This window comes from Vidua macroura, chromosome 4 (assembly GCF_024509145.1).
Source record: "Vidua macroura isolate BioBank_ID:100142 chromosome 4, ASM2450914v1, whole genome shotgun sequence".
NCBI lineage: Eukaryota > Metazoa > Chordata > Aves > Passeriformes > Viduidae > Vidua > Vidua macroura.
Window position 1 is genome coordinate 15,354,301 of NC_071574.1, and position 25,258 is coordinate 15,379,558.

Sequence of the window (25,258 nt, forward strand, 5' to 3'; positions counted from 1 at the left end):
AGCTTCCTTCATCAATACAAAAAAAGGTCCTGTACAATAGTTAAATTTTATTACAAGTGTAATAAACTTCATGATTTTTAGCACTAAGGCAATCACAGTTTCATAAGTTATATATATATAATTTACACCAGTCTACATTGACAAATCAATTACTGGTCACATCAACGAGGGGTTTGTGTTATGGCAAGTAAAATTTTAAGAAAATTCACAGTTAATCTGCAAGTATTGTAAAGATGCAGGATCATATTGCACATCATAAAATGGATGCTGAGGAGCAGATTTACAGTGTTCCAGCTGTTCCTTCACAGAATATACATTGGTCATCATCATGCAATAACTTCAAATACAGAATGGTATCAAGTACCACAGTAAACAGTTACTCACAATGTAAGTTTTAAATAGAGTAGCAAAAAGCTGTTAGGTTTCTCTTTAAACCATATTTAAGTTCTTAAAATATAATAAAACACTTTGATAAAATCAAATGGAATTAGGGTTGTCACATTGTACTTTTAATATTCTTCTTTATCTTTTCCTTTCTTTTCCTTTTCATCTTGTAGTGCAGTACCAAGTTTCTTTATAAGGACTGACAAAACTTTGTCCAAAGGATCCATGACGCCACGCTGCAGCCACTTAGGGATAGTAGTCCTTGCATGGTGAAAGCCCAGCTTTTGGAGGATGTAGTCAACACCAACAGGATCAATTTTTCTCCCAGTCCAGGATATTAATCTAAAAAAAGCAATAAATAGAAGACTCAGTTTCAAATACATAAATATAGCAAACAGGCATTTGTATATACAAAAAAATCAATTTTCCCCAGTGTTACTCGTGACCAACTTAAATCTAACAGGCATTGCTTCGAACTTGCTTTAGACAGATAAGCTCAAGATGATCAATGGAACATCCTCTCAAAGGAAGAGGATGTTTAAGGAGGTGAAAAACCTGACTGAAATAACTGAGTTTAAGTTTACTGTATCCTAAATTCAGAAGAGCCTCCAACAATACCTTTAATCTGCATAAATACTAACCCAGAAGTTAATGCACAGCCAAAGAGACTGCAGCTAAAGGTGTTTCTTACCTGAGCGTGGGTTCCAAATGCCAAGTATTGCACATAAACTCCCTCCAGTCAACTGTAGTGTAGGTAATGCTTTCCTCTGCCTCTTTGTCAGCGGAGCTGTCCTCAAGGACACCAACAGAGTTCTTCTGCCCTGGACGAGCAGCCAGAATACGAGGAGGAAAAATTGCTGCAAAGGGGAGAGAGGAAAAACACCAGTCAGCCATGAGCAGCTCACTTGGATTCTTTTTGTACACAGTTTAAATAAAACAAAAGCACAAGTCTCAACAAGAAGAGAACCACCTTATGTTTCCAGATTTCCTGCAGAAGGCCACATATTACTTAAGAACGAACATGCCAAATTTGAATGCTGCAACTGAACATTAGAAGGGCAGAAAAGTAAATCATTCTGAAATCAGAAAAATGCATGTCTTGAAAGGATTGCATTGATGAGAGGATTGCAATAATAAGAATAAAGCTTTCTAAAAGTTTTCATCTGCCTAGACCATGTTATGAAGAGAAAGTTAAACACCAGGTGTCAAAATAGGAGCATGATTATGACTTAGAATATTTACTGTCAAATAATCTGACAACTGCAGATTGTCAGACAAGTGTTACTTCATGAACAACAACTCACCTTTTTCTTTTTCTTTTAGATAAGCAGACACCAAGTCATGCAGAAACATGATCAGTTCAGCATCCATGGTCACACAGATGTGGTCTGTAAATTCAGTTACCACACTGCACTCCACCTTTGGTTTAACACTTGTATCTACAGCCAGATAAAAATAGTATCAATACACTTACAAGTTCATACAGTAAATCTAAAAGTACATAGAATTTGAATGCAAATCATTTGAAAAGAATATTTTACATTGAACCAGCAACTCTTGAGAGGAAGGACCACAGTTAAGATTTTAATAAATATAAGGAAACAAAGCCCATGAAAACAGCCAGTGTAGATGAAATGTTCATATTAATTTCTCTTAGTAAGCTTTTTTCTACAACAACCAGTCTCTGCACTAGACCTTCACTCTCTCAAAATAATTCCCTCTACATTTTACTACAAAATGTTTTTCTTGCAGATCTGCAGCAATTCTCACATTAAATCCTCTTACCAGCACAATACCTTTGCCTTTAACTCCTAATTTGCGAGAAATAGTTTTTCACCAAGAAAAAACAAATTATGTTTTACTGCACCTTGTAATGAAGGCTCTTGGGGCTCTTGAACATGAATAGATTTAAAATCCAGCTGCATCCTTGGCAATGCAAAGATGGTTTCAGTTTCATGGTTGTAACTTGAGCCACCCCTGAAGCCACTTAACAAGCTTGAGCTTTTCACTGTTGTGCTGCTCTCTGGGTTGTTGGCATCAACATTCCGCAGCAGGTTCAACTCTACAGGAACAATGGGAGATGTTAAATCATGACAGGGCAAAAAAGTTAAGAAAAGTCACTTGTAAAACTGCTGCTGTATGATTATTGAGAAGATTTTATCTTTTATTCTGCTCCCAAAAGCGTGGCTAGAAAAGGTCAATCAAATTTGTTGTTTATACACTTGAGATGTAGCAGCTTTTCAACAGCTCCACCTGCAAGCAGATCAATCCCCAGTCTGAATGAACCTGACTCTAACCTTCATTCCTCGTGGCTGTGACATAATTGAACCACTCCTTCACACTGGCAACTCCATGGGGGGGGTTTTCGTGGCGGCGCCGCGTTATCTTTGTGATGGTGGCCATGGGGCTTTCCAGGGCCCCACAGGGCTTGGTGACCATGGTGTTATGGCCCAAATGAAAGTCCAGGGTTTGAACAATGTACGTGGAGTGTTCACTGGTACCTGCATTGAAGGTGTGGGCAGCATGGGGTGGGAGAGGAAAAAAAAAAAAGTAAAAGCAGCTTAGTGAGGGTACTGGAGTTTTCTCTCATTCTTCTACAGGTATTTAATATGAATAATTAGTATGCCAGTGGAATAAAATCTGGTATAAAGCTTGAAAACAGAGAAATTAAATCCTCCATAGCTACAGACAATAAACCCTCATAATATTAAGACAAATATAAGCAATAAGGTCACCAAAATTCATCATGCAGCTAGGAAGGACTACACAAATACACAATTAAAAAGCCAGGCAATCCACTCAGTAGGCTCATTATCAGGGACATACCCAGTACATTTGAAAATGTATTTTATTCCACACATAAAGCAAATTGTGGTAAAGGTGTGGAGGGAACAGATTATTTTTAGATAAGTGGTATTTGGGAAATATTCTTGATTCAGACAAATAAATTTCTCTTTGATTTATTCTTTTATAATAATACATTATTAAAAACTAATTTAAAGAAATTTAGAGGAATGAGCAAACAGTTTAAATTACCATCTTCCAAAACTTTCTGGGCTTCTGTCCAAAATGCAATATTGGGCTCTTCCAGGTGAAATAAGGCCCATGATTTTGAGCGGAAATTAGGTCCATGAAAACAAGCCAGGGTCATATGGTTCCCATGCAGGCTCATGGATCCTCCAAACTGCATCCCATCTTCAGGCAGTGGCATCTGGAACAGGGATATGTGGCACCCAGATACCACCTTCAGAACTCCTGGCCAGTGGCGATGATGGGCTGCATCCAACACTGCAGAGCAAACATGAACAACAAACTTCAGGCAAGATACAAAAAAACCTGCTAGCATATTTATATTTTTAGTAAAACATGGAATTATGAGTGGTATTTTCTTATCTGTTTCACTGAAACTGTCTCCTAGGTAATTTTTGCAATTAAAACATTTTAATTTGGAATCATATTATTTTTTGGTAGCACTTACATTGCTCATGTGAGGTTCTCTCTAAGTTGTTTGCCACTGTCTTGGGAGGGAGATAAGGAACAGGTCCCCACGTGGACAGAGCTCGCTTGCTTGTATCAAACTGTTGAGTGAAGAACTCCTGGAGTTTCATTCCTATTTTTATCAGATCTGGTGTAGTTGACCTTGAAATCATCACTTGGAAGATATCCCATTTCAAGTCCCCATGGACAAATATCTCACTAGATAGTAAAAATAGCAAGAAAATTAGCAGTTAATATATTCCCTACCGATAATTAAAAAAAACCTGAACAATCAAAGCCAAACAATGAACCCTTTGCCTTCTAGCAGACACATTTCTGGTTAGCAGTATTGGACAGAAGACATTTGACATGATCAAACATCATACATTTTAACATATTAAGGAAATATTATTACCTTTTATCAGTCATGCTTGAATCCAGATTATTATACAGATTAATTTTCCATTCATCCTGCAGTTTAAGATCAGCATTACTGAAGATTCCCATTAGGATACTGGATCCCATGTAGTCAACACGTGCTTCAGTAGAACCCATAGTAATTTCAATTTTATGATTGGGCTGTTGGTTTGGGTGTTCAGAAATATGAGCTGAAATAGAACCAAAGCAATATAGAAATATATAATTAAAGAGATGAAAGTCAGTTTCTCCAGTGATATCACCTTTATTGACTGGAGCACATGCTAACAGCAGGAGGCTTTCCAACTTACCCACCATCTCCAGGGTGTTAACATCTATGGTACCTCCAACAACTCCCCCTCTGGAATCCAGCTGGGATCTTCCCAAGCCCACAGACATGCTGATTTCCCGATCTCTGCTACTGCCCACAGACAGACGGCCCTGACTTTTCAAACCACTGGTGGTCCACCTAGAACAGAGGTGAAAATAGACAACAACTTTCCAGGCTGCCAAAAGAGAAACTGAGTACCATCTACTAGAAAGCAGTAAATAAGGTGGTTTAGGCATATCTGACTTCAGGATTAAGCAATTACAGTATTCATGAGGGGATTCTCAGTTCAAAACTGAAAAGGGTAGGATTTTAAAGCTAAAAGACAACAGACTTAACAGTCTGTGGGGAAAAAATTGGCTTTTTTCCCCCAAACACCACTACCTGTTAAAACATGCTTGATTGTGTTTTGCACTTACGTAGTATTGCCCATTACATTGCTCATATTCATTTGAACATTTAATTGTTTCAGGTTCATAGCAAACACAACCAGTGTTTCCCACGGTGTTCCTTGCTGGCTTCCAGCTTTATTTGACTTATTAAATGGAGTCGATGTTTTTGAGATAGTATCTAAATAGAAAAAAAAATAGACAAAAATTTAAATTATTCCACATGCTAGGAAAAACTGGCAGAATATATCCAGGAGTATTGAATGTATTTGAATATTACAAAAGGACTGACAAGCACCATATTTATTAAGAACACAAAACCATGAGAGAAGATAAATGAGAACTACAGGATTTGCAACATGCATTGCTTTAGCTGTCACAGAAATTGACTCACAGATAGGGAAATTTTATGGAAAATATGCTAACAACTTTCATTCATCCATTTTAGGCATTTTCCCTTCTCCAAGCCATTGACTCTCCAGTGCCAAGCACTGTGGAAAAGAATATTTTCAAAGTGGTAATGGCATACTTCTGTCATACAGCTGATGGAAATACTTAAAAAAAATATGCATGTCATTATCTACTCACCTCTCTGAGGCACTGAGGAGTCAGACACACTCCTGGATCTTGTGACAGCTGGAGACTTGAGGCTGTGAGATGCTGTCCCAGGTGACATACTACTGCTGGCACTCTGTTCACTGAAAACATTGGGGGACTGTGCCATGTGAGTGAAGGAAGCAGACTGGCAGGGCTGCTCCCATGTCCTGCAGTATGCTTTCCTTGAGGATTCAGGAGAAAGGTGCTGGCTCACTCCTTCAATTGAATCTGGTGTGCCAGGGCCTGATGCTACTGAAGAAAAAGCAGCACAGGAAATACAGAAAAACTATTTCATTTGTGTCTAACCATACCCTCATGTATACTAGGAAGTATTAAGAAATAAATGTATTTCATTTGACATAACTTAAAGTTTTCTGCTGGTTTTGTTTATATATCATAGAACGGTTTGGGAAGGGACCTTAAATATCATCTGGCTCCAACCCTGCCATGGGCAGGGGTGCCATTTATTAGATTGGGTTGCTCAGGGCCCCATCTAACCTGGCCTTGGAATACGCTCTTAATATTGTTCAGTGACCTATGTTAGCAATTTTTCACTTCCTCTGTCTAGGATTTCCTATCAAATGTTGCCAAGTGACTGCATGTGGAGTAAATCATAATACATTTACACCTATTCAGTGGTATAATATGACACGGGTAATAAACGCTTATAAAATTCCTACTGTAACTCATTGTGTAACAAGTTTTGTGGTGATAAGCAATCTCCTACCTGGCAGATTTATTGTCTGATCACCAAGGAAAAGCCTTCTAGCAATGCTTCTCCTGTACCACGCCCTGGGAAAGGCCAGGATCTCACTGAGGCGGCGCATGTCGTATTTGAAAGAAGCAGATCCTATGTCACAGACGGCTGAAAAAGCACATGCACACAGTTGTAAATTCCCAGTAATAAAAGCTTTTGGTAACCAAGTCATTTTCTCTTTCACCTAGTAGTACTGTCTCTGCTGTCATGAAAACAGCTTTCCTGAGGTGTTGCCATTTCTCCGAGTCCAAACATTAGACACAAATGCACTTCATAAAGACACAGTGGAACCCAAGAATACAGATTATTTTGAGTTCTGCTTGCATTGGATGTGCCTCAGACGCCTCATGGGAGAATTTCAATGGCAAATTAATCACAACCATCCTGCTGTTTTCCCAGTAAGTCAAGATCTCATGTGCAGGGGCAGAAAATAAGTACATAGATCTTACCAAAAAAAAAAAAAAAAAAGCTCCCAAGAGTAAAGTCCATCACTGGAACAGCAATTCTCTAATTAGCTGGGATTAAAATGAAAGAAGCATTTACCAGATATGTTGATCAATGTGGTGTCTATCTTGCTGGTAGCTTTGCTTGCAGACTGACTCTCAAAAAAGGAGGAGCCTCCCGATCGCCTGATCCGTGACAGGCTGACTTTCACAAACTCCAGGTTGATGCTCAGGGAGTCCTTCCGGCCAGTGACCGAAGTTGGCTCCTCATCCACATTCCCTAGAAGCATGAAGGAAACATTGTCATCTTCTGTGATCCTTTCAAATCTGCAGTCCAGAAACGAGTGCCACGCTTGAATCATGTTCATAAAAAAAACAAAACCTTGTTCCGTACCCAAGGCTCCCGATCCAGGGGTTAGCACAGTAACAGCTGATTTTTGTTTTCCAGCTCCATAGGGATGGAATACGTAAAGGGAGAAGTCGGACATGCAGGCAGTAAAGCTCAGGCCTGAAGAGCTGCTGCTGGAAGTTGTCAGATCTGACTGACTACTGCTGTGCCTCGTCCTGCCCAGAGGGCTGCCAAGGCCAGGTGATGAACCTGCATTTTTGGGGGGGGGGGGGCAAAAATCAGATTTTGAAAGCATTTTCAAACATGAAATAATACTTAATGTTAACAGCAGTATTAAACAGACCAAATACACTTCAAATTATGCCCTCTAGCAGCAACAGAGCTTAAATATTCTGTGTAGAGAATTGACATCCACACACGTATTACCTGGCGCTCCAGATTTACTAGCTGAATTCTTTGAACCACTCTGTGGAGTACTGCCACCAATGGACACACTTTCTGATGGGTATGTTGTGCCTAAAGTTTCCAGTTCTCCTCGGTTGGAAGAGAAAACAAGATCCAGGGAAGGCAATTTCAGCATACATTCGACTCTGGATACCGGCAAGCAGCTGAACTTGATTTGAGAAGGCTGGCAGGCAAAAAGAAAATAAAGCATTCAGAAGGGACATTTAACTTTTTATTCTTTAAGATTTTTTTCAAGACTTTTTATTCTGTAAAAATCAAACTTAGAAGCATGGCTTGTTTAAAAGACAGTGACTAAAACAAGTTGAATTAAACCCTCACCTGGACTCGTACATAAACCACCACATCTACAGGGAAGGAGGAATATGCTGATGTTGAGGATGACACCAAGGATGTTGTGGACTCTTCCAAAGGATCTTGCATATCAAACTGCCCCATGTCTTCATCCTGGGAACTAACAGCTTTTAACAAGAACAAGAACTCATTAGAAAGTGGAATTTGAAAGGAAAAGCAGCTCAATACCAAAAAAGCACAGAGTACCAGAATACAACTATGCAACTGACCTGTGTAATTCCTTTCAATGGGTGTGATGGGAATGGTTTCAAGGGCTTTCTCCAGGAAGTCCAGGAGGCAGGGGCTGATCACCATCTCCTCTGGCAGTGACTGGAGCGCAACCCATGCATAGAGTTTAGCAGTTTTCACTCCACCACTTCCTTTCCCTTTGGCTGCAACATTTAGAAGATACATTTGCCTAAGGTAATACCACTGAGCAGTAACTGATAAACATTAGAAGACGCTTCATAACTTATCAAGCTGTGCCCTCTAATTTTCTCTATCATCTGAAGAGATCTAGGTCAGGTCTGCTAGAATAAATGAAGTCATTAAGTTTTCACTTTGCAAAAATAACCATTAGTCTGTAAGGCTTAACTGTAGGAATTCCATTGCTCATGTTCTCAACCCAGCACTCTGTTGTCATTGTCAACACCTCACTTTTTAGCACTGAAAGTAAACATAGATAGTTCTTCTCCAAATACCCAGTGCAAAGAAACTACAGCTGACTGGAAATGAAAGTGGTATTAGGAAAAATAAATCAACAAGTCTGGAAAGTCAGTTTAAATAGAGAAAATACATCCAAAAATTAAAACTGCAAATGGCAAGTCCTACTATATTTACGCAAAGAATGACTAAAGATTCTAAACCATAATTTTTGAAAGCTTGGAACTAGTCAGAGTATAAACTAATAAAAAGGTTACTGTCTTGTAAATTTGTGGAAGAGGAATCTTGAATCCATGCTCATCAAAATATTAACATGCAGAGAAGATATAAGTACCAGCTCACTTACTGTCTCTATGCAATATAGCTATTAGAATGAATATACATCAATGGAGACATAGATTTAAAATTCTCCAAGACAAATATAAAAAATAACTACTAAAACAGAGATTAAAAATCCTTTCATTTGCTAAGAAAAAAAAAAAGCAGTGACTTTTCATTCTGTGCAAACAATTCTGCCTCATGTCTCTGACTACATTGTCCTATCTTACTTTTACTGGAAACCAAAGACAATACAAGAAGTTGGTCTCCATTCCAGAGGAATGGTTTCCAGAGGAAAAGTATTATTACAAAAAGCAGTATAAACAACAATAGATGTGTTTCAAAACCATTCAGGACTAAGAAATACTTATAAAAATAAAATGCATAAAGAAATAAAGCAATTACAAGCCAATCTCTAGTCTGGGGGGCATATATATTATCATACAAGTGTAATTTCCACACCAAATGCAGAGCTTACAGACATTTAAGCAGCAAGACTCAGTACCTGGACATCATGTGGTAAGAATTCAAAGGCAAAGATTAGAAAGAATATAGAGTAGAGAACAAAAGTGAAGAGAAGTAGCATATACCACTACACAACATCTGGAAATCATAAAGAGGATGGCCACCTAAAGAAGTAAGAGCTAATGGTTCCACAGCATGGAGAATTGAGGGAGGTATCCCCATTTCACTGTTCTCTCCCAGCATCTCTGGCGATTTTATAAGGCAAAACCCACAAGCACAATTCCCAGTTATTAATTTTGCTAGGTGATCAAATTCTGACAAAATTTCACCTTTGTATTTAAAGCAATATTTAAATGCCAAAGAGAAGAGTGAATGTCTCAGAAACTGGAGATGCAATCTACATGCCTCTGGATCTGACATGAGGTAACAACAGCCGCCTGCTTGAAAACAGGAATCATTGGAGACACAACAAAGCTCCTATTACCTTACTCCAAATCATGGCTCTTTAAAGACCTTCAATGGGTGAAATATTTACAGATATTTACACTGCTTTCCAACATTCTTTTGTTAAATGAAAACTGGGAGAAAGCAATGACAGTCCAACACTGGGATATGGTGACTATGACAAAAATATTACTGAGACTGGTTTGGCAAACCATGTCTAAAAATGCAGCTTTATGAACTGCATTCTTGCTTCTGGGGTCAGGTTTCTGCAGCCAAAGTCAAGCCTGGATAAATGCAGTGCTCCAGGTAAGGTGCAGCCAAATCTAAAGGCATTAAATTACACCAAAGGAAAATATATCCATGAAAGGTTCAGAAAGTTTATCTATAAGTACCTGATGGAATGGGTGGGGGTTGGGGAGGAAGTAAGGTGTTAGTCTTGCTGTGGATAGTGCTAGAGAGAGGAGATGATGTGGCAGTATCTTTCATACCATACAGCTTGGACTCTTTGGAAAGGGTGCGTGGCAAAGAGGATCCTCGAGAAGTGTTTGGCGATTCAGTCTTTAGAGTCTTGGAGTTGTAGTGCAGCTGGAAAGCAAAGCAAGATCATGTTGCTTCACATGAAGAACTCAATTTCTGTACAGCCATTTGGTGCTACTTCTTCCCTCCAAAATTTATTTCTTCTCATTCTTTAGAGAAATATCATTGTAAGATACATTACATTCCAATTAACATCCTGTACACAAAAAGAACTGAAAACAGTACAAAAAATAGATAAACGAATAAACTATTAAAAATTCAATAAAACACAGAGAAATAGAGGAAATTCATTATTTAGCAAGACTAAAGCTTGTTTCTCTCTCTGTTACATCACATGCATCCTGTGCCACGCATGCACACAGCCTCCCTTCTGTCTTAATGTGTGGTGGAGCTGTTCCACTACTAAACACAGGCATACAGAAACTGGCATAAAAAAATCAAAATACCCCTGAACCCAGGAGTTTACACCTCCTCCATGTGCACAGTAGACTATTACTCAAAACACAGAACATAACAAGAGTTGTAGAGAAGGTTTAGTTATTCCTGAATTTGACTAAAAGCAACAGGCAGAACATGAGGTAAAACTGTTTTCCCTGAAGACAGCCTGGAATACTGGACATGGACACACATAGTCCTTTCACACTGGAAGACTAGAAAATCCAAGCTGTGTCAAGTGAGGAGCATTTGATTTATGGCATTGCCTCAACCGAATTGCATGAAGTTTTCCTTCAAGCAGTGACAGATTTTTCCCTGTTCTTACTCCATTAGGATTTCAAATCACAAAATAAAAGGACATTTCTGTTGAGACCCGTTCATGCTCGGATATAGAAACATTTAAAAAACCAAGGGAGTGTACAGTTTGACTGTGTTGGAGAGAAAAACATTGTCACTGCCTCCCTGCTGAGTTATCCCTTCATTTTACCTTTACATCCACCCCAGGAATATAAAACACTGTTGTTTCCACATCACTGGATTTTGTCTGTAGAGATGATGGCACTTTCTTGCCAGCAAGTAAGTGAGTAGTAGATGCATAATTAGTTTGAAATTTCTTCTTTTTTGAAGGAGATTCTTGATCCAAGCTCCTGGAACTCCGATCATAGCTCCTGAAATAAATATACTCATGTTATTAAAGTAATTTCCTGTGCCACACTGGGCCAGAACAATTGCAACTTATGGTGCTGTTTAATTTAAGCAGTGCTAATTACTAAAAAAAAAGTGCTGGTAATAAACTAATGCACACATTTCTTACCTTCGCAAACTGATGTCCTCATGCTCTTGCTGGAGCATTGTGGGATGCAGCACACACTTCCCACAATCAATTTCAACCCTAATATCAAGCTCAAAGTCAATGTTTCTCTCCGTGGTGGTGCCAGTGACACTCCTGTTGGTGGGTGTTGTTGGCCAGCGCTCAGTGAACAGCTGGTGCACAGCAGCAAACCCCGTGGCTTTCTTGCGAGAGGTGCTCCTGCACAGGCACAGGTGGGAGGCAGGTATGAGCAGGACATTTACCTCAGCAGGGGCTACAAGGCATTCTCAAACTATGTCCACGCTGTAGGATCTTATAAAAGCATTTTGGGAAAAGGCCTTATCTGATATGCAGCAATACAGTGACCCATCTTGCCTTAGCACGTCACATTTCTTAATATAGGGTAGTACAAAAAACTAAGCTTTTCTTAAATTCTCAATCAAAAAACGAACAAATATATATATATATACAATAGATTTCATATTTGTAAGCATCCACATTTTTACATCCAGTTTGTGGACCTACACGCAGTTTTGTGCCTCAAAAACCTCACTTTCCAAGTTCTTTCATGCTGTTCCAAGACCTGAAATTTGTATTAGTTAGCTCCTTTTCTAATGAGGATCCCTCACCTGCCTTCCACACACACACTTGAGTGTATTCAGTACTTCATCAGCAACAGAATTTGTAGCTTTAAATTCAATATTTCAAGTTTGAGAGTACTGAAAGTATATTCAGGTATCTTCTTCATTTCTATGTTGTTCCTCAGGACCGTTACTTACGGTGGTTTCCTATAAAAATACGTCCTCTCCCTTTCATGGTCATCCTCCTTCTCCGAGTCCTCACTGCTGGAGGATAAGCTGTCATCCCGGCGTCCTTCTTCAGGCTGGAAGGGAATGCCGGGTGAGAAGACAGCTGGAGTTTTGGGTGAACCAAATACCGAGCATGAGCCTTCACTAGTAGATGAGTAATGGGAGGGACCATCAATAGTTACGGACAAAAGGTCCATTTCTGTCTCCTCTGGAAACTGATTGTGAAAAGACAAAAAGATAGTAAATTTCCACAGATTTGATTTCCACAGAGAATGCAGTAGATAGATAAAGAAGCAGGCCTGCTATGAGAAACCCTCACTTCTGAGTTCCTCATAACATGGAGAGAGCAGGTAAAGGAATTGCAAGAGGGATTATGAAAAAGAAGGGAATGCAAGCTTGGTGAGGACACCTTTGCCACTGCCTAGTGATTGAGCTCAGCCTGGTAGACAAAGGCTCATCATGCTCTTACCAATTTAGAAGGAAAGGAAACATTTCATTTAAATTTAAGATCTATTTTGAAAGAAAAGGACAGAAAGCAGCCCAAGTGCCCATGACTTGCAGGAAGCGTTAGTGAGGGCACGCAGGGCACTAGACAGAATGTACAGCACCGCCCCAGGCATCCTGGCCCAACCACAGAACTGAACGTCCTAAAGGAGCCTCCTGCTTCTCCCAGAAATCATGCCACAAGCCATTTTCCAACATTAAATTCTTAAAATGCCTGTGAAAAGCATCTGCAAGTGTTAAACACCAGCACTTCATATGCAGTGTCACTGCAGAGCTACACAGTCTGCAAATTCAAATTAGAGCTTGCAGAACAACTGGCATGATGTCAGGAAAATACATTAAAAAAAAAAATTCAACATTTGATACCTCTAAGTGATTGATAGTATTTTGCTATGCCAACAAAACCTAAGCTAATTGGGCTTTTACGTAACAACAATAGGCAGGGTAGCTTTTAAATGTGAACAGATTTAAATGTGCAAAGCACATTCCCAGGTGTCATTTCCACCATTCTCTCAGAAATAGGAATTTATTTCCGGAGAGCATGAGGAGAGTTAGAAGGGAGAAAAAGTACATTACTGTCTCTTCTGTTTGTTTTTTTTTTTTTTTTTGTTCACTAGTTTAGTTTTGCCTTTTCTGATTTGTTTTGAGTTTTGGGTTTGCTTGATTAGTTTTTTTTTTTAAAGAAAAATACTATTTTTCCTAAACATGCTTTTGAAAGTAGTTTAAAAAATTCCACTTGTTCTCAGGATATTAAGTTTTGGAACATTCCCTACTTGCTATTATTGGAAGATGTCTTATTCCACATTAAATACAAGAATTTTAACAGAAGTAAGTGTGAGAAGATGTCCTCCCATCTGGTAATTATTTTGTACCAGTGTTGATTGCCCTCACATAGAAACACAATGTAACAGGTGAAGGCACACTCTAAAATCAGCCTCTAAAGCACATTTCAAGGCTAGACTTGGGTCACTTTACATCAGCCTTGCTCAGATTTAAACAAAAAGCCAGTAATTCATTTTAGAAGAAATTTTAAGTCTATGTAAGGGTGTAGAATCACTTTGATTGTTGTTCATCAACAATAAATCACGTTCCTCTGCTTAGTTTACATATTTAAGTATTTTCCAGCTCAATATACATTCTGTTTAGCTGAGTGCAAAAGAGATGAAATATTGAAAAGCAGCTCCCTACAAGATAAATTAGTTCTCTGGCAAAGAATACTTGTTTCTGCTCAGAAATACCTGAAAATACCCTTCCCCTGGACAGCTGGATTGTTGTGCAATCCCCAAAGCTGTTTGATTCAACTTAATAGAAATAAAAAAAATATAAATTAAAATAATTACAATAATCTCAGCCATGCAAAAGAAACATTTTAAACATGAGAAAACATTGCAAAAAAAAAAAAAAAGGGAAAAAAAAACCCAAACCAATTCAACAATCCATTTCAAACACTGAGAAGGATACACCTGTAGAGCTACAGCAAACTAATACCCATTTCCAAAACTCTAAATATATTCAAACACCAAAAAAAAAAACCTAGTTGATTTTTTGCACACCTCTGACAAAACTTCCAAGAAAATTACTACTGTGTGAGCCTATGAAACAAATCAAGCCATTTAAAAATATTTTTCTCTCATGAGACAATTAATTTCTGTGCCAAGAAACCAAAGTACATCTGTCTTCTGACAAAATAAGTCTATCTTCCAAAAACACATTTGTAATTTGAGGGAAAGCAGACACAATTCGGGTTTGCCTGGATATAATTATTTCATGAACTGGTGACCAAATGGCAGAGGAAATACAATTATACGGCATATAAAGTAATTCTTACAGAATCTTGTATGTTGAAGGTTACTCTTGGCCCAGGGGATGCAGCATCCACACGGATATCTGGGAGGTCTTCACTGTCTCCCAGTCGAGAGCTGCAAGCAAAACAAAACCACAACAGCTTCTTGAGTTATACGACAGGATTTTAGGGTCATGCAAACAGTTAACTATACAAATACAAGGTCATGTTTATCTTTTTTTTAGGGAAGAATATATAAAATCATAATTGAAGCACATGGGTATGTGAAAAGGAAGGAGGGGGAGAAGAAAAGAGAAGGAAGCTGCACAGGACTTGGCCAGTACTCTATCTCTGCTAATGTCTCTGCAAGCTTTTCAATCCTGAGCCAACGTGCAGAAATTACAAAAAAATAAGCTATTTGTAATCTGTCACATGGGAGAATTATTCATACAGAAAAAAAGCATCTCCCTTTCTTCTCATTACAGCAGCCCTTTTAAAAGGCAGATGATCATAAATCAGGTGTAGAAAACAAGATTTTTACACTATGATGTTTTGCCTTATATACATTTCTTCAATATGTTTTTGTTGTTGTAGAAGTGAAATCTTCTCAGAGGTTTCAGAAAAATGAGAAAAAATGCTTTTTAGAACATGCCTGCCTTGCAAAATTACCTCTTTCTATCTAGTTCCACCACAAGCAGCTGCTGCCTGTGGTAAAAGGACTCTTCAGGCCACAGTCCAACTTTTCCCCTGTTTCATGTGCTGTTGTGGCTATCACAGATCCCAAATTCCCAGAGGCTCACCTTGTTCTGTCCATTCTCTTCAGAGGTGGCCTCCCTGATGCCGAAATGCTCTTCGATCGGCTGTAGCTGGGTTTGTAGCTCAGACCCCACTTGTCTTTCAAGGAGGCAGCCTAAACCAGAAATAATATGGAAATGCAACAACTGAGAACACAGAGAAAAATTCTGGCAAGCTAAAATGCTACTGTACATGGGAGTGCCAGCAAAGTAAAAGGGTTTTTAGGACACAATTGCTACAATACTCTCAAAGTAGCCTAATCCTTCTCACCCTCATGCTGGATCTACGGAGCTTTTTGCGGACGTCCCTGCGGATGTCGTTCACAGCCACCGACTCCAGCTGCTGATAGCGTTGAATTTCTTGGTTTATAGTCCCTTCACTTGCACCTAATTTCCTGGAGGTAAAGCATGGTTGAGTTACCTTACAGATATTATTTCCACAATTTCAAAAATCTGTGTTTTAAGAATGCTTTCCCTGGGAATTATCCCATTTTCTCTTTTGCCCCAATACTTATGACCAGTGCCAAATATAGCCACAGAAGTACGAAAACAAACATTTAACCTAAATCCCTAATTTCAGATAAAATTTCCCTCTGAATGGTGACAGCAATTTCATTTTAAGTACAAACAGTAAAACATGTATCCTTTTTCACAATTTAACACACAACTGCCAACCTCTGTATTCCCATCACAAACAGATCAATTTATAGTAAGTCTGTTTTGGGGAAAAGGGGGGAAAAGCCCAAACAAGCCCAACAAACCATGTTTGCAAATACTATTAATGAAATACATAGAATGTCAGATGAAATTCATGAAATCTGAAATAAGTTTTTCTTAAGGGTTATGTCAAGTACAGTATAAGAGTTTTCGAGTTTTATCTTGAAAACATCATGTACACGATGCAAAAAAAAGTAAATTTAAATATTTTTCTTGTTCTTCCTAAGCTTATTACAGTTTCAAAGTAATATATTTTGCTAAAGTAATCAGCATGATAATAAATCAAGATGGAACTATGATTTTGAATCAACAGGAAAAGGATTATAAATCAGTCATTAAAATGCAGAGTCAGAAAAATACAGGCTAATCTGACACTTCTAGAACAACCCAAGAGATTTGAGAGAGTACTTGCATATACAGACTTTGCTTTTGGAATCCAAAAGGACAATCTTTTATTTTGAAATAAAGGCAACGATTTGCACTTAACCCTAACAGTGCCACAAGATGTATGATACAAACATAAGCAAACCCCACATACTTTAGGTCATCAATGACTTTTGCTTGCTCATTGAGCTCTCTAATATCAACCAAACGCTTCATAAATTTCCTTCCTCGCTGTTCTCCAGTTTGGATACTGGAAGCTCCCTGCCGCCGGTGATCAACGATCTCCTGTTGAAAATTAACATCTCATTAATGTCCTAATGAAAAATTGGACATCAGTACATTTTGAACAACAGGCAAAGTGAATTTCACACCTTCAAATATGGATTAGTGCATGCAAGAGAATCAATTCATGTGAATAGGCAGCTGATTGGATTTTTTCCAGTGATCCAAAGCCCATTATTCAGTTAGACACACTGTAACTACTACATACATGTCCCCATGAGCAGGATCTGCCTGCTTTCTTATGTGCTCTGCTAGGATGGAGCAAATCCCGCTTCGCTGAGCCCAAGAGATATTCTACAGGAACAGAGTATCGGTGGGTTGGGGGGCTCAAACCCAGCAGGTGATTTACAATCCGCCGCCCAAATGTGAGCTTGCGTGCATCTCCACCCAAGGAACCTCCACCTGATTTCTGAACAACAAACAGGAGCATTAGTGTGCTGGGAAAACGTTTCCTCTGTCAGCAGGCAAGAGACATTAAGGAACAGCTGTTAAAATGGTTTTGTAGAAAACTAAAAAGCAAGGTCAGTAGCATATTGAGTAGAATTTTTTTTCATGTTAGCAACTTACTCTCCTGTGAAGAAAACCTAGAAGAAAGCCATGGCTTTTACAGTTCAAGTACCTGAGGTTAGGTGCTGTGTCCCCTCCATGTTTTCAAATCCAGATTGTTATTTGAAATATGATCTGTAATTTGTTGCCTTTGAAATATGGAGTTAGAAAACACACACACAATTGTTTCTGATTTGCAACAAGACTTGCATGAGCTATAAAGACTCGCATGCTGGACTCAAGATTAAGATCTTCCCATTTGACAGAAGACTTTTTCCAATTAGTAGCACTTATTTTGGTGGATTCACTTACTGCATGTATAGTGGGAGACATGGTGTCAACTTCATCCTCATCTGAAAGGTCAGCTATGTTCACAGAGTTGAGGTCAGCAATGTCATCAATATCTTCCTCTCCTGTCAGTGTTGTGAGGGTGTTGCCCAAAGCATTCAGTCTTTTCCCAATGTTTGGATCCATGTGGACATCAATACCACACATCTTCCACAACACATTCAGTGTCCAGGTTCCAGCACTACTACTTTCTGTGTTCAAAAAAAAAAAAAAAATCAGTTTAAGCAGGTTTTCTTCTTTTAAAAAATCCCCCATAGTGAATTATGTACCCATTAGCCAAGAGCCCATTCTGAGAAAAACACATTCCACAACTGAAATGCTTGATGAAAATACTTCACAGTATTTCTTTAACAAGAGATACAACACAGGCAGGCCTAATGAAAATACATTTCCTTCAGAGTGAGTAAAGAGCATTTCAAGCTTCAGCTCATACAAATGCAGGAAAGTAAACTATTCCAAAACAGAATTTCTAACAGCAAAAAACATAAAACATGTCTTTCTGCATGTACAAATGCTGACCTAGTTATTCAAGTCTTGAACAATGATGCTGGAAGATGTTATATTATATATGTTGTGTGCCTAGTGAATATCCTGTCTGCCCAGGACTTTTCTGAGTACCACTTTTCAGCATCAAAATACAGACCTTGCTCTAAGCATGACAACACAAGATACTGGTTTTCTTCCTAGATGGATGTATGACTAATACAGAGACTGACAGCTATTTCTGAATGCTCTGGAGAAGGTCCAGACTAGTTAGACTGGGCAGAGAAGGAATTTGGGAAAAAGAGAAGCCTTTTCTGGGAGAGCAAAGAGAGGGATGGCAGTTCAGCATGCAAAGCCTCAGCATGAGGAAGATTTAGTAATCCCTAGGACAGGAAGCAATGGGATGACATGACTGTTATGGCAACTACTGCTGACTCTTCTCCAGCCAATTAAATTAAAACACAGTTAAAGGACTTAAATTTCACATTTTATGAATGCATTTTTAATGTTGGACTTGATTTATTAAAACAAGCACATTACCTGCTGCAGCTTGGCCTGTTGTCCTAGAACACACTTCATAGGTACCATCTGGCACAACACCTACATGAAGCATACAAAGCAAGTACACTGATTAGGCAGCCAGTAAAAGCTGCTTTAGAGCAGCTCTTCCCAGTCCCACCCTCAGTCTCCTGCCTGCCATAATTAAAGAATGATAGGAGTTCTAGTTTTATTTCCCATTGAAGGACTTACCTTATTTAGTAAAGTGAACCTACTTAGTAACATACAAAATTCTAAGTATGTATAATGCATAACTATATACATATATATGTATACACACACATATGTATTAAATCAACTTAAAATTTCATACAAAATTTTAGAATTTTCAGCATTATATATATATATATTTCATATTAGACTATTGAAATCTTCTTGGGATCTTATGAAATTGTTTAAGAGCAATGCATCTAACTCTTTCAACATCTCGCAGGTAGAGCTTAAATTATTACAGTGATATATAAAGCAGCAAATTTTATTAATAAAGGAAAACAACAACAAAGAAATATAACCTTTTAGATCCATATTATTTTGCTTTCAAAAGGCCGAAGTCTTTTCTTTAAGTTTTTTTGGGAAAGCTCAGCCGTTTTTCAAGTCAATCAGAAGGGCAAAAGTGGATTTATATCTGAAATACTCTTGTCCAGTATGAAACCACCCACACTTACATGCATTCATGACTAGATCTCCTCTTATTTCTGGTTTCCAGTCATCCCAACTTGTCTCAAAGCCATCAGCAAAGCGGATGCAGAAGTTTTTAAAATGACCTTTGCTAACTAAAGACTCTGAGGAGCAGGCAGTGATGAGTGTGCTTTCAATAGTCAGGACTAAAGCAGAGCCAGTGTCGAGGTCTGCAGAGTGGTTAGACTGGAAAATAAAATCACGGGGAGAATTTACTGGTCAGTGCAATGTCAAAGTGATATTGTACATTTACCAAATGCCATTTATCTTTCCCTATTAACTGACTTCCTGCTCATATCTCCTTGTATTTTTCCTTCTCTGCAGAGAGTTTCAAAAGCTTCACCTCTGCCCATACAATGCCTTGCACTGCTGTTTCCTAAATGCAACACCTACATTAAAAATTTATTAGGGCAGAGGGACTCAGGCTCATCTAGAAAAGGAACAAAAATTCATGTTTGATCAAGGGTTATAATCCATATGGCCCCATGACCACAGCACACAAGCCAAGGATCAATTCTTTTCTCCAAGCAAGATGACTTGATTGAACAATGACAAAAAGTAGCTTTAATTTTTATGTGATTTTTTTTGGTGTTTATTTTGATGGGTATAATTATGTATAAATTTAAGTGTACAGAATGACTGATTAATTTCTAACTCTGCATATGAACATCTATAATTATGTTTCCCTGTAAAAAAGCCCACATATTTCCTTTTATAAACTAGACCTCTTTTGAAGCTTCTATCACCTGGCTCATGTATCTGTACACCACACACAAACTTGTGTTTTAACAGACTTCCAATAGTCATGCTTTTGCTTACCTGGGGTGTGTTTGTGATGGGCAGGCAAATTCCTAAATCATTGACAGTCAGCTGAAGGAACAGGGTCCCAAAAGCCTGTGCAGAGGTTTGCTGGATTCCAGGCAGCATATCCACCACTTCTTTTGTGGCCATATGAATATCTTTATGCAAAGCCATTCTCTGTTCATTCCAGTTGTCGTATGCTGCCTTGTAGTTCAGCCAGAATAGCACAGCTTAGTGAGGAAACCAAAAATGCTTAATTGAAATCAACACCTTAAAAAAAATAATGTACATTCACTATATAAATTCTTTTTGTTCTCCCTTTTTACAGCTCCTCCATTACTTTAAGTCAGAGGATGTATAACAATGGACACACACACGTCCAGGGTACAGCGATCAGGCTCATGCTTCAAAGATGGACAAACCTGATCACTATCAAATTTAATACATTAAAATACAGAAAGTCCTGCTGTTCTCAGCATCATTCATCTGTGAGGATTTACAACAGCAACTTCCTCCAAACCATCTGAAAACTAATTGCCTCAACATGTAGAATTTTTGATGTTTGATGACAGATTCATCAATCTCTTGGCATGGAGGAGATCTCCCAAATTTCTCAGCTACTTAGCATGAAATATATCGAATCTTGAATAATCAAGCCTTTTGAGAAAAAAATCTCTTTCTCAGCATGAACACAAACTTGTAGCAATTGTCTCTACAATACCTCTGTCAAAGGCCACGGGCTGAGCAAAAACAATGGGTCTGTTCAGAGTAATGAGTACAGCTTCCCTGTCTGATGAGCCACTGATTTCTTCTCTGAGAGCATTTCTTAATCCAATTCTTGTCTTGAAATAGGCAACTTGATGGAAGTCTGAGCCAGCTTCTTCATAAACCTTAAAATGTTCCAAAAAATGGGAAGAGGGAGGGGTTTGCAGCAGGGAAGAGTTCAGGGTTGGGGATAGGAAGAAAAAAACCCAAATTACTGCATTTGAGAAAATATAAAATTAAAACAACAAGTTGTGTCCTTTCCTCTTTTTCTGCTCTAGCCAAAATCCCTTTGAGGATCTTCAATATTCTTGCATTAAGTTCTGATCACAGCATTATTTTCTTTATCATAAATTGTTAACTAACATAACTATTTATATATCCAGATCCTCTATTGTGACAGCTAATTTATAGGTCCTAAGATTTCTATTTGTCTCTTTGTTTCTAGGCATCACAAAACACTTTTATATCCTAGAACGAGTGATTCCAGGTAACAGCAGGTTTAAGAGTACAAGAGGTACAACTGTCAAACCAAGACAGACAAACTAGGTCAAAATATAGGTCTACCAAAGTTTGGATCTCCTTTGATCTTATTATTTCATTCAAATATTCTAAAAAATTATATTTATGTAAATGGAAGTTTTGAGTTTGACTCAGCAGAAAGGCTATTACTGTTCTAAAGGGCTAAGAAACTCTAAGATAATAATTGGGAAAAAAAAAACCCAAAAAACCAGCACTGTGCAACAATCTCTTGGCTTGATTATGTAATTTTTAAATCACATATTATTAAGAACATTACATACAAAGATTTTCAGCACTAACCTGATGTTTAACAATCTGTCCCAGTGCCAGATTCAAATCCACCTGGCATTTTCCAAACAGTTTGAGGTAGCTGCTACTTCCAGGCATTGCTTTGGTTTGCAGTCTGTTGGAGAGCTCAAGTTCTATCAACCCCGTTTCAAACCTCACAGCACGCATCGAGGGAGTTGTAGCTGTCACCTGAATTCCCTGATGGATAAGGAAGGTACAAAGTTATGAGCATCTGGTTCAGAGACACGATGAGAAAGGGGAAAAAAAACTCACCACTGTTTTGTCATCATAAGATTACCTTAAACTGAAGGCTCAATGAGTAAAGAAGAATTTTTGGTTTATCTCCATCTGTTGTGCCATCATGTTCATTCCAAAGGGGTATTGGCTGCTCCCCTCCTATACACATTAAATATGCACAGTCACAGTTTTATCAAAGAAAATATTTTAAAACCAATACATATAAAAAGGTGACCATGAATTAAGTCTCATTTTAAACAGTGACCAGCTTAAGATTTATAAAAACAAGTGAGGACTGGAGACATCAATGCAGACTCATCTTCTGACATATAATTAATACCTCTCCACTAAGAATGAAGGAACAGAGGCATCTTCCTCCCTTCTGGGAAATTTTCCATAGGAAGTCTCAAAGCCTGAAAGGAGTAACACCCGCTTTTCAAAACAGATGTTTTTTGTCCCCTGCACCAATGTATCTCCTACTTATCTGATGATACAAATTTAACACTTGACCAAATACTATGCAAATTCCATGAAAATGAGGAATTGAAATTATATCAGTATTTCTCCATGAGAGGAGGAAAGAGTATTCTGTAATTATTTTATCTTTGGGTTTACTTCCTCATCCTGGCACATGTCATTCCAAGTTATGTACCCTTGAAGAAGCAACCCTGGATTAAATTTTCCTTGATATTTATCTACATTCCAACTTAGTTTATAGGAAGGGTTTGCTGGTGGAAAAGGCCAAGCCATTAATTCTCTCCAAATATGCTAAGTGATCTCATTAACGTTATTTGGTGGTAAGGATAAGCAGTTGAATCACTGATTCAAAAAAACCCCAAACAGCAATAAATTTTTATCATTCCATTTTGTATCTGGATAATTTTCTTTTAATCAACACTGCCTTCAATTTCCAGATGCAATTATTAGGGACTGCTCTGTTCATTAACTAGCTCTCAATCTGTTCAATTTCACCTTCAGTAATTGGTGCTTACACAGTTTTTATATAAGGATAATATACAAACAATACTTTAGTGCAACACAAACAGTAATTAGAAAAAATACTGCAGCACATCACACTAATTGATATTTTCAAGCCATTTAAAATATTACTCTGCTCCAAGCCAGAGGGACCAAGCCAATTTCTGCCCCTATTGTTCTGCACTGAGCATCCATACACATGGATTGCTGACCTGACCACATCCCTGCTGAACTACCCCAATATAGAAGGCAACAGTCACATTTCAAAAATCATCAGGCTGCTATGTGCAATACAAATTTGCAGTCTGGAAAAGCAAAGAATCAGCACTGGTAATAAATTCCTCACATAAAAATGCAGGAAATTGAAAGGCAGAGTCTAAGAAATGCTGTAAAAGCTAATACAGGTTTCCTGGTTCAGCACTCTATGCTCCTCCACAAAAAAAAAAAGTTTTAATAGAATATAATGACAGCTGTCAGAAGATTTATTCTTTCCCTAAGCATTTCCTTACTATCCAATACTAATATATTTTGGCTGGAACAAATATCAGGGTGTTTCTTGTTAGCCTTCAGGGAATTTGGCATTTTCCATTTTCTCCACTGCATTTTCTAACTGCCTCAAGGGCACATCATGTGGACCTGCACCATTCTTTTATTGCATTTGTATACCTGAATATATATACACACACACACAGAGGGACATGAAAGGAGGTAGATGTACACACAGACACTCTTTTTACTTAGTTACCACTTTTTATTCTTTTTTTCCTCATGATGTTTCCAGCTATTGATGAATCTTACTAAACTAAAAATTAGCCTTTTAGGATAACTCAAAAAACGTTCAAATCAAACAAAGTGAATACACAAAGTAACCCAGCCAAGGCCACACCATGGAGAGACACAGAGGCTGATGACCAGAATGCCAAACAATCCTGCTTCCCAATAAAAGTCCTGCTTATGATAGACATAATTTCCAGAGCCTCTGTTATAATTTCAAAGTCCAGTACTGCTTCCTGCTGGTGTTTGCAGTGCTAGAGGTGAAATGAGGGTCTCTGTGAAATTAATGAGCTGATCCTGAGAGCTACATAATGTTGCCATCAAACCAGGTATGAGGATCTTAGTTAAAACAACTTTTAAGTGTTCCACTTACCTGAAACCTTCTGTATGACCTCATTTACTTCCTTCATGAACACTTTTTGCACAAATACTAAATGGTTTAAAAGGTCAGTCGTGAGATTATGTTCGAAGGAGCCAACCTGTGGAAATAGAACATTTGAGAACATACCTTAGTTTTAAAAACAGTGGATTGTTAACTTGTATTTTTTAGCTGCAAACATCACAATTCTCAATTACAAACATGCCAGACTATTTTGCTAAGGAATTAGTTAGTAGGAATGCCCTGCTTTTCCCCAGCAAGTGTTTCTTTCAAGCAGCACCCCTTTTCTCTCTGGGAAAATTAACTATGGAAATTGGCACACAAGTAGAACTTATGAATAGAACACTCTGCGTTGAGCAGAAAATTTTATATCATTAAGGTTCTATGTCATGTCATTATTCCACTTATGGAGCTGTCTAGTTACAAAAAAAACCTAAGTAACCGCTATAAAACAATAAAACACTCTTCCAGTTTTTCAGTATTTGGATTCAACCTGTAAACCTGAGAGTTCTGGAGGAGGCAGATTGATTAAAAAATGTGAAGATGCACAGACAGAACTGTAACAGCAAGGAAATAAGTTATCAAAGATGCCTGCAGCCTTCAAGACCTACCTCAGCCACACAGCGCAGGTAGTTGCCCTGCAGGTAGTAGCCTTGCTTGGCAGGGAGCTCATCGATGCTCCAGATCTGGTCAGAGTAAGTGTCATGCTCTTCCATGACATATTTCCCTGACATGGTGACAGGAGGCAGGTTGAGACTGGCCGAAGGAGGAATGGTTGACATGTCAGTGGCAGAAACTTTTGAAGTGAAGCGCAGTCTGTGGTTTGGAAGCTCAAAATTAAATCTGGTTTGGGCACCTGTAAAATGAAGGCAGGGAAAGAAAAGGTATGAACTGGCAAAAGAATCTCTTATTTATCCTTAAATTTAAGAACAGTTTTGGAACAATAGCAAAAAAATTAAAACGTTTTTTAAAAAAATTAAAAGTTAAAATGTTTAAAACGTTACTGAAGTTCACAGACCCAA

The 25,258-nt window shown here is 38.2% G+C and overlaps 1 protein-coding gene across 2 annotated transcripts in view; it reads right to left on the minus strand.

The window, feature by feature from the left end:
• Window positions 1–27: 27 nt before the first annotated feature.
• BLTP1 (bridge-like lipid transfer protein family member 1) overlaps window positions 28–25,258 on the minus strand; it is an 87,750-nt gene continuing 62,519 nt past the window's right edge. Inside the window, exons 52-87 of one of the 2 annotated variants that reach the window (XM_053975254.1) lie at window positions 24,848–25,092; window positions 24,231–24,336; window positions 22,167–22,264; window positions 21,881–22,066; window positions 21,018–21,186; window positions 20,315–20,526; window positions 19,483–19,681; window positions 18,800–18,859; window positions 17,741–17,967; window positions 17,091–17,291; window positions 16,755–16,885; window positions 15,771–15,894; window positions 15,506–15,615; window positions 14,751–14,841; window positions 14,161–14,223; window positions 12,389–12,633; window positions 11,613–11,828; window positions 11,286–11,466; window positions 10,219–10,411; window positions 8,167–8,328; window positions 7,925–8,064; window positions 7,568–7,769; window positions 7,187–7,390; window positions 6,893–7,072; window positions 6,320–6,457; window positions 5,584–5,844; window positions 5,026–5,176; window positions 4,590–4,747; window positions 4,277–4,469; window positions 3,863–4,080; window positions 3,421–3,672; window positions 2,682–2,885; window positions 2,252–2,446; window positions 1,689–1,823; window positions 1,076–1,241; window positions 28–726 (exon numbers count right to left, since the gene is read on the minus strand). In XM_053975254.1, the coding sequence (XP_053831229.1) occupies window positions 510–726; window positions 1,076–1,241; window positions 1,689–1,823; window positions 2,252–2,446; window positions 2,682–2,885; window positions 3,421–3,672; window positions 3,863–4,080; window positions 4,277–4,469; window positions 4,590–4,747; window positions 5,026–5,176; window positions 5,584–5,844; window positions 6,320–6,457; window positions 6,893–7,072; window positions 7,187–7,390; window positions 7,568–7,769; window positions 7,925–8,064; window positions 8,167–8,328; window positions 10,219–10,411; window positions 11,286–11,466; window positions 11,613–11,828; window positions 12,389–12,633; window positions 14,161–14,223; window positions 14,751–14,841; window positions 15,506–15,615; window positions 15,771–15,894; window positions 16,755–16,885; window positions 17,091–17,291; window positions 17,741–17,967; window positions 18,800–18,859; window positions 19,483–19,681; window positions 20,315–20,526; window positions 21,018–21,186; window positions 21,881–22,066; window positions 22,167–22,264; window positions 24,231–24,336; window positions 24,848–25,092 (6,233 nt within the window). In that variant the 3' untranslated portion in view covers window positions 28–509. The remainder of the gene's footprint in view (window positions 727–1,075; window positions 1,242–1,688; window positions 1,824–2,251; window positions 2,447–2,681; window positions 2,886–3,420; window positions 3,673–3,862; window positions 4,081–4,276; window positions 4,470–4,589; window positions 4,748–5,025; window positions 5,177–5,583; window positions 5,845–6,319; window positions 6,458–6,892; window positions 7,073–7,186; window positions 7,391–7,567; window positions 7,770–7,924; window positions 8,065–8,166; window positions 8,329–10,218; window positions 10,412–11,285; window positions 11,467–11,612; window positions 11,829–12,388; window positions 12,634–14,160; window positions 14,224–14,750; window positions 14,842–15,505; window positions 15,616–15,770; window positions 15,895–16,754; window positions 16,886–17,090; window positions 17,292–17,740; window positions 17,968–18,799; window positions 18,860–19,482; window positions 19,682–20,314; window positions 20,527–21,017; window positions 21,187–21,880; window positions 22,067–22,166; window positions 22,265–24,230; window positions 24,337–24,847; window positions 25,093–25,258) is intronic. The other variant, XM_053975255.1, reaches the window with a different exon arrangement.